The sequence below is a fragment of the Helobdella robusta genome (genome assembly GCF_000326865.2).
Source record: "Helobdella robusta unplaced genomic scaffold HELROscaffold_108, whole genome shotgun sequence".
In the NCBI taxonomy this organism is placed as follows: domain Eukaryota; kingdom Metazoa; phylum Annelida; class Clitellata; order Rhynchobdellida; family Glossiphoniidae; genus Helobdella; species Helobdella robusta.
Window position 1 is genome coordinate 318,195 of NW_008703610.1, and position 10,027 is coordinate 328,221.

General features: G+C 30.4%; 1 protein-coding gene across 1 annotated transcript; it reads right to left on the reverse strand.

Moving 5' to 3' along the window:
- Nucleotides 1-2,795: 2,795 nt before the first annotated feature.
- On the reverse strand, nucleotides 2,796-3,443 carry HELRODRAFT_183483 (hypothetical protein; the record flags this gene model as incomplete). Its single annotated transcript, XM_009012517.1, has 1 exon — nucleotides 2,796-3,443. One exon carries the CDS (start codon nucleotides 3,441-3,443, stop codon nucleotides 2,796-2,798), a length of 648 nt encoding a protein of 215 aa, XP_009010765.1.
- Nucleotides 3,444-10,027: the final 6,584 nt, after the last annotated feature.

Sequence of the window (10,027 nt, forward strand, 5' to 3'; positions counted from 1 at the left end):
CTGAAACTGCAATGTCTCTTGATGCTTTCTGTAACTGAGTATCAGGAACAACCAATATAATGCCATTGTCTGATCTCAGGTTCATACCACTCGACATTACTGGTTTAATTTTAATTTTTTTCACTAAATATTCTGGGAGCAAACCGTGAATAGCTTTGTACATTAGAACACACTGTTTATATACAATTCTTTTCCTGACTGTAAGCCAATGGAGGTCATTTAAAATTGGCGTAACATGATCATATTTTGAACTACCTACAACAAGTTTGGCTGCTCTATTCTGAATAGACTGAAGGGAAGCAATAGACTTTTTTGACAATCCATAAAATAAACCATTGCAGTAATCCAGTCTTGAATGCACAAATGCATGTATTAAAGCCTGTGTTGTCGACTGATCCAGTGATTTACGTATTTTTTCAATCTCTGTAGCTGTATGGAACACGATTTTGTCAGCATCTTTACATGATCACTCATCATCAAACCTGAATCAAGAATGCAACCCAAATTTGCTGCCTTGTTGCAAAACGTAATACTCTCATTCTGTATCATGACTGAATCAATACTGAGTTTTGACATTTGTTGCCAAGTGCCAATGGGAAGGAATTGCGATTTATGTTGATTCAGTTTGAGACAGTTGTTTGACATCCATTCATCGACTCTGGTCAGACATTCAACAAGTTTGTCTATCTCTCTCTGAAATGTATCCGGATTACCACTAATTACTATTTGAATATCATCTGCGTAAGCATGGTACTTAAAACCAAAAATATCAATATTTTCGAAAAGCTCTGCAGTGTATAACACAAAAAGTAACGGCCCCAGAACCGAGCCTTGCGGTACCCCAGAAGACATTGTGCCCACATCAGACAATACACCATTAAAAAGAGCTTGTTGAGTTCTTCCCATCAGATATGATCGTAGCCATCTAAACACAGTACCAGAAATTCCGAAATCATAAACCAGTCTGTCTAAAAGTATCTGGTGGTCAACACAGTCGAATGCTGCACTCATATCTAAAAACGTTACCAGAGCAACATGCTGTTTGTCAATTGCAGCGAACAATTCCGATGATACATACATCAAAGCAGTTTCTGTTGAGTGGTGACGTCGGTACCCAGATTGATATACAGGCATCAATTTACGTTTATTCAAGTGAGTTAGAAGTTCTGTAGCCACAATCCGTTCAATAATCTTAGACATGAAACAGATGTTCGAAATTGGTCTATAATTTGCCATATCATTTTTATCTAAATGCGGTTTTTTCAAGACTGGTAGAACAACCGCACGCTTACAAAGTCGAGGAAAAATGCCACTCGTTAGGCTTAAGTTCACAAAACTTGTAAGAAAAACAATAAACAGGTCCACATATTTCTTGAAAATATGTGTTGGAAAAGCATCTGATATACAAGTTTTTGATGGCAGACCAAGTATAATTTTTTTCACATCAGTTTCTGTTAGTATCAAAAAATCAGACAACAAACAATCATTATCTAGCTTGATTTGATCAAAAACTGGCCTATTACCAACATTAGTAGTTTGCCTGATTTTTTCAATTTTATCATCAAAAAACTTCATGAACTGAGAAGAATCTATGGAAACATTATCATAAGACATATCATTATTGCTTTGTTTACAAAAAAGTTTATTTATAATATCCCATAAATTTTTAGGAGCACTGCGATTCACCATAACTAAATTTTTCCAATAAGCTTTTCTTTTTTGAGAAAAAATCTTGAATTTATTCTTTAGAGCAGTAGTCCATTCATCTCGATACACAGATAGCATACAACGCCTATATTTTCGTTCTATTTTGCGACAATACCTTTTAGCTATTTTGCATTCTTCATCATACCATGGAGCAGTAACATCACATCTATATTCAACGATATGAAGAGGTGCAATTTTGTCTGCAAGCCTTTTAAGTTCTTCGTTTAAATTATCAAATTCAATATCAATATCATTACTTTGGCAAGGTTTCGATAACAACGAGTTTTTGACATACATAAACAGATCATCTTCATTTATACGTCTCCAAGATCTAACCAATTTACGAGCCTTTTTAGGACATCTGCGCATCAGTGGTAGTCCGGCATGTATCAAACTGTGGTCAGAATGAATGTCAGTGGGAAAAATTCTAATGTTTGTGACAAGGAAATCCTGTGAACAAACTATTAAATCAAGTATGCCACCAAGACTATGAGTTGGCTCATTTACAAAGTTCTTCAAATTAAACGCTTCGAAAATTTCTATCAAATTGATGGCATGACGATCATCTGGTCTTTCCACATGAACGTTAAAATCACCTGCTAACAGGATATTTGAATTTAAAACAGTTATATTTTCCAGCAAACAAAAAAGTTCTTCAAAAAACAATGAGTTCACATTTGCTGAACCTGGCCTATAAAAAGCCAACAAAATAAAATTTATTCCATTTATTATAAAATTAACAGCAACAGTTTCAAACGTAGTAAATTTAGGAAGATCAATAGTTTTGTATTTAAATTGCATTCTAAAAAATATAATTAGTCCTCCGTGGAATGGATCATCTACTCTAAGGACATCTACGTATCTATAGCCTGGTGGCATTGATAACTTCACTGAAAAATTATCTGATGAACCGTGCCAGGTTTCAACCAAAACAAAAATGTCCAATCCCTCTTGAATCAATTGATAAACAACATCAGACTTTGAAACAATTGATCATATATTTAATAAACCCAAAATAATATTAACATCTTTCTTTATATGACTGCCTGTTAAATCAATCTTATTCATATTTAATTCACAAAAACTATTTATTGCACCAATCGTTTGGGAAATTTTATTATTCTCCATTTTCCTACCGTACCTCTTACTCTGTATAAAAAACCCTCCTTATCCGCAGATTCCTTTATCTTAGCATCATTAACAAATATTTTATATTCCTGTCTTTGTTCCTTGGTTAGGTCAACACTCAAACCAATGTGTGCAAATTCATTCGTTATTGACTTCAATTTGTAAACGTTCCTCATGATACTATCTTTAATCGCAACATCCACTAGTTTTATCAACAACGGTCTAGTTTTGTTTTCATCTTTTTTGCCAAGTCTAGTCACTTTAATAACATCTCTATCTGAAACATCATCTGACAAATGTTTAAGAACTTTCAGAACATTTGAACGATCATTGTTGTTTTCCAGCAAACAAAACACAATCAAATTTGATTCTCTTTCTTTCAAATCACTGTTTTCATGTAACGTTTTCTGAACTGATTTTACCTCGTTGTTTACAACATCAACATTTTTTTTGACAATGCTGGCAAAAGTATCGCTCATTTCACTCTTCAGTTTGTCTATTTCAGTTCGAATAACCGCATCAGAGCGATCACTATCATCTAATTTGTTTTTATTCGAACTCATAATCATTTTAATATTTTCAATTTCTGATCTAACATTCAAATTCATTTTATTTAGTATGTATGTATGTATGTATGTATGTATGTATGTATGTATGTATGTATGTATGTATGTATGTATGTATGTATATATGTATGAATGTACGTATGTATGTACTTATGTATGTATGGAAGTTGTATAAATGTTGCTTACGAGATCAAACTTTTTTATTTTCGCTATATCAAGCATCAACATTTTTTTCATGTTTTTTTTTTTTTTTTTTATAACTTGAATCAACAATAATAATGATAATGAAATGAAAAATAGTCAAACATTAATAAATAGCAATCATAGTAAAATAATAATAATAATAATAATAATAATAATAATAATAATAATAATAATAATAATAGATAATAATAATTATAATAATAACAATGATAAATTGTTTTTCGTTATAATCGTTGAGGTAAGAATGTATTTTTTGTTGTGGAATGAAATTATTGTTTATTATTTATTCATTCATTCATTCATTCGCTCATTAATTAATTAATTAATTCATCCATCCATCTACCTATTTGTCGGTCGTTCCGTCAATCCACCTACATTACAATTGTCCGACATGAAACAAGACAGAGACAAACATTTAACAAATAAAGAAAGAGAAAAAAGAGAGAGAGAGAGAGAGAGAACGAAAGAAAAAAGACAACAATGAGACAAAACACACACACATGCGCTGCACATACACCTATCTACACGTACACAGAAACACAACTACTAGCACATTCAGATACACCCATAGATAAAGTTGAGAGAGAGAGAGAGAGAGAGAGAGAGAGAGAGGGAAAAAAAGAAAGAAAGAGAGAAAAAGAGAGAGGGATGACAGAAAAACGGGTCAAACACACACGTACACTCAAACAAAAACACACATACATGCACATAAATGATAACGGAAATAATAGAGACATTTAACTTGGTGATTGTCAAACGTTTTAAATTTAAATTTGTTTTTTGTGTTCTTTTATGTATACGTGTGTGATTGTGTATATCTGTTTGTCTGTCCGTAGGTATTCAAGTATGTGTGTGTGAGCGTGTGTGTCTATGTATGTACGTTTGTCTGTTTGCATGTATGTTTGTCTGTTTGCATGTATGTTTCATAGTTATTGTTATTATTTTATTTATTCGATCTCTTTGTTAGAAAATTCGTATAAATGAAGTTTTATAGGATTTGAGTGACATAGAATCGATTTAAAAGCCATTGAGACATTTGTATGTATGTTTGTTTTTATGTATTTTTGTTGGTAAATATGTATGTTTGTTTGTTTGTTTGTATGTTCGTATGTATGTGTACATGTATATATGTTTGTATTATATATCCATGATGTTTTTAGGTATGTATATGTTTCTATGTATGATTGCAAAAGTGTATGTTTGTTTGTTTGTATGTATGTATGTATGTGTGTATGTATGTATGTATGTGTGTATGTATGTATGTATGTATGTATGTATGTATGTATGTATGTATGTTTGTATGTATGTGTGTATGTATGTATGTATGTATGTATGTATGTATGTATGTGTGTATGTATGTATGTATGTAGGTAAAAATATTTGACATACATTCTCATAGGACTGAAGAATTTTAATACAAATAACCTGAAGCATTGTAGCAGAAAATACTAATCTTCTCATTCTGCCATTTTTTCTGCATTTGTGGTTTTTTATGTGGCTGTTGTAGCAGCCGCAGCAGCTACAGCAATAACAACAACAACAGCAGCAATAACAACAACAGCTGCAACAACAACAACTACATCAACTACTACTCCATCAATATCAACATTAACTATCTGATTGCCATCACCATTAGCAGCCGAAATAGCAACTACTACTACTACTGCTACTACTGCTACTACTACTACTACTGCTACTACTCTTACTACAACTACTACTATTACAACTACTACTAATATTCTCACGACATCATCACCAATGGATTCCTTGAAACTATCGCTTCCATTACAGACATTGATGATAATAAATAATAATAATAATAATAATAACTCAACCCCAAACAACAACAACAACAACATCAATAACGTCTTTGATTTAAAACAACAACAACAACATCATCATCAGCATCGCCTACGTTCATTATACAGTGAAGAAATACCTTTGAATCGGTTCAAATTATTTGGTTAGCGTTTATAATTAATAATAATAATAATGGGAACTCTTTTATTTTTTCCAAAAAAGGGGCGAAATAAACATTCAATGAAATAAAATAAAATAAAATGAATTAAAAGGAGAAAGTAGTCTACGATGCTCGCCATTATAGATATAAAATGCGTACAACGAGAAATGTAATCAGTCTTAATATAGTTATTATACATTTGAATGTCTGTCGCAATAGATGGCGTATGATGATGATATTACTGAATTAGTTAAATCGTAACATAAACATAAAATAATAATAATAATAATAATTGTTGTTGTTATTATTATTATTGTTAAGAAGCTCCCATACGATTGTTCGTGTTGTTGTTGTTGTTATTATTAATAAACAGAAGCAACGGTTATGACGTCAACCCTCAAAAAAAAAAACAAAAAAATGAAACACCCGCACACACGGGAACAGACACACGCACGTACACACGCAAACACAAACACACGCACATACTCACACACATGGCATCTCACACGTACAGACAATGAAGCCACAGCAGCAACGACAATTTCGACGATGGCGTCATATAACTCGCCGTGTCGCCGTAGTATTCAGCACAACATGCTGACGTTCGACAACAAGAGGAAAAGATGGTGAGATTATTATTATTATTGTTGTTGTTATTGTTGTTATTATTATTCTTGGTGTTGTTGTTGGTGTTGTTGGTGTTGTTGTTGCTGTTGTTATTATTATTGTTGTCATTAATACACTAACTGTTATTCTTGTGATTTATCGTTTAATATTATTATTATTATTATTATTATTATTATTATTATTATTATTATTACTATTACTATTAATATTATTATTATGAACCTAACGATGACAACGACGATGACGAAGAAGAAGAAGATGATAATGATGATGATGGTTGGAATGAGAAAATGAATGAAAAGTAAAATCGATAATAGACAAACACGTCAGCATATTAATTCATACACAAACACACGCACACACGCATACACACACATACACACACATATACACACGTACATACACACATACATACATTTTTTTTCGGAGCAATCGAATTGAAAAGCATTGAAAACAAAAACAAAGACAAACTATCGCGTGTATATAACTATTATAGTTGTCTTATTGTAATCATTATCTTATAGCCACACCCTCTTTCTTTCTCTCTTTCTCTCTCTCCCTTTCTCTCTCTCTTTCTTTTTCTCTATCTTCGTTTAGAATTTATTTTCATCATTATATCCCACAAAGTTCAAAATTTGAAAAACTTTTTGAAATTTTTAAAAGGCAAAATTTTAAAGTTTGAATACTCAAACTAACATACACACAGACAAAATTACATAATATTTACATACATAAAAACAAACAAACTAACAAAAAAACATACGTACACACAAACAAACATACATACATACAAACATACATACAAATATACAAACTTAAAAACATGCACGCCATCCTACAACTGACCTTATCCAAATCAATTAATTTGTTTTTTCTCATTTTAGCCTATTTTTATTGTATTTATTATAATTATTTTTTGTATATATATATATATATATATTCTTCATCATCATCATCTTTTTTTTCTTCTTTTTCATCTTCATCTTCTTCTTTTTATTATTATTATGTATTTTTATTTGTATTACACGTCTCAGTTATTTTGTAGCTAAGAATAACATTTTATCGTTCAATTTGTGATTTTACAATGCCATACACACACATATATGTACATACATTCACACATATACATACATACATACATACATACATACATACATACATACATACATACATACATACATACATACATACATACAAACATTGTTGATCTTCCAACCCAAAACATCATGTCGTTCCATACACTGGTGGATCAGATCCCACACATATAAGGAAGTACAAAGGAAGACGTTTGTATATATGTTTTTATCTATTTATGTTTGTTTATTTGTATGTATGCTTGTATGTTTTTTTGCAATTTTTGTATCTTTGTTTTTTTTCATTTTTGTGGCTATAGATAAAAAAAAGAAACTAGACGACTGAGCAAATTAGATAGCAATCAGCCAATAAAAATAAAATACAACCAACAGAGGAAATTGTAAAACATAGACAAAACATAAATTACAAACATAGACAGCAAAATATGACAAAAAAAACAAAAAAAAATAAACAAAGACAAAAAACATAGACAAAAAACGTAAACAAGTATAACATCAACAAAAACGAAGCTAAAAATTTAACTAAGACATAGAAACATAAACAAAACATGAAGAAAAAAATAAATAAAAACAACATTGACATGAAAAAACAAAACTATAAAAACATAGCCAACAACAACAACAACAACTATAACAACACTGAAAACAACACAAACAACAACAAAAATATATATACAACAAATAAAACGGACAAAGCAAAAAAAACATAATCATATTAGCAGCGTTTGACGACATAACAAACAAAAACATAGACATCAAAATAAACATTGTAAACAACAAAATAACGATTGACATCATAATATTGCTATTATGAAGCAAAACATCGTAAACATAAGCCGATAAAAAAATATATATACAATTTAACAAAATAAACCAACTAAACAAAAAAATGTTAATGCTAAAGGAAGAGCTAAAGCAGCAAACATTCTAACCATGAAACGACAACTAATAAATGTAGCATCTTAAGCCAAAGAACGTTCAAAAAACGACAAATACTAAAATACTAAATGATTACAAACATACAAATGCGCAAACATACATACATACAAACATACAAACAAACAAACAAACAAACAGATAAATATACAGACAAACCAAAAACAAACAAACAAATAAACAGACAGACAACTAGAGAATTGAAACAATAAACATCAACCTTAACCTCCGCAAACATTTAAAAGAAATTTAAGTGTAATGACCTTTCTAACAAACTCTCTCCCTCTCTTTCTCTCTCTCTCTGTCTTTCTCTCTCTCTCCTATTTGACCTCTTCACGTCCGTCAATCAGCACTTTCTTCTAATTATTCTTTTTTCTCTTTCACCATTTTCTATCTTTCATTTCTCTCTCCCTTTTTTTCTCTCTCTCTTTTTCTCTTTTTCTCTCTCTCTTTCCCGTTTTTTGTCATTTTTACTCTTACGATCTCTCATTTGGTCTTTCCGTTTTCGCGTATGTTTGTATGTCTTCAGGCATTTTCAGCATTTTTTCCATACCTACCATTTCTTCGTTTCTCTCTCGGACGTATGTATGTTTGTTTGTATGTATGTAGGTATGCTTGTATGTATGTAGGTATGTTTGTAGGTATGTATGTATGTATGTATGTAGGTATGTATGTATGTATGTATGTATGTATGTATATATGTTTGTTTATATGTTTGTTTGTATGTATTTAATTATGTATGTGTGTGTGTGGTGTGTGTGTGTGTGTGTGTGTGTGTGTGTGTGTGTGTGTAGAAACATGCGTATTGTTATTTTTATTTTCTGCTTGACAATTAAGCGATAAATAAATTCATCAAATTGCTTTCAGAAATAAAGCAAAATTTTCGTTTTAAGCATAGGTATATACAAAAACTGAGTTTCTATATCTATGCTTTTTGAAATCATTATCATTTTTATTATTTATTGTTTATATATTATCATTGTTGTTATTATTATTTTTATTAGTATTATTATTAGTAGTAGTAATAGTGGTAGTAGAAATAATACTTTATTATTATTGCTCATTCTTTATTTTTACTATGCGAATAGAATAAACATTTAAGCCATTATCGTACCTAAAAATTAAATGAGCAATAATAATAATAATAATACGAATAATAATGATAATAGTATGAATAATATGATTAATAACAATAATAATAATTAACAGTACAAAAAAATTAATTCAACTTTAAAAATTTTCAAGACATGCGATCCAGCCGTGAAGGAAAATGACGGATAGATTGGCTGTGTGAATGAATAAATGAACGAGTGAAGAAATGAATGAGTGAATGAATGAATGAATGATTGAGTGAATGAATGAATGATATAGGAGTGGATAAACGTACAAATGAATTCATAGATTAATAAACGAATTTATGAAAGACTGATTCATGGATGATTTAAAGATTATAAGAATGATTGATTGGATTAAATGAATGAATGAATAAATTAATTAATGAATGAATGAAAGAATAAAAGAATAAAAACGTGAATACATAGACGAATGAATGAACAAACGAACGAAAGAACAAAAAAACAAAATAAAACCATTTCAGTTTAAATGAAAGACATGATAGAAGAAAATGAAATAGATCATTGCGTGTTGACTGACTGACTGCTTGATTGATTGATTGAATGAATGATTGATAGATTGAGTAACGGATTGAATGACTGATAGATTAAGAGACGGATTGAAAAAAGGACGAATAGAAAAAGGACACGAAGGATATATGCATTGATTAATTGTTTGACGGATAGATGGAT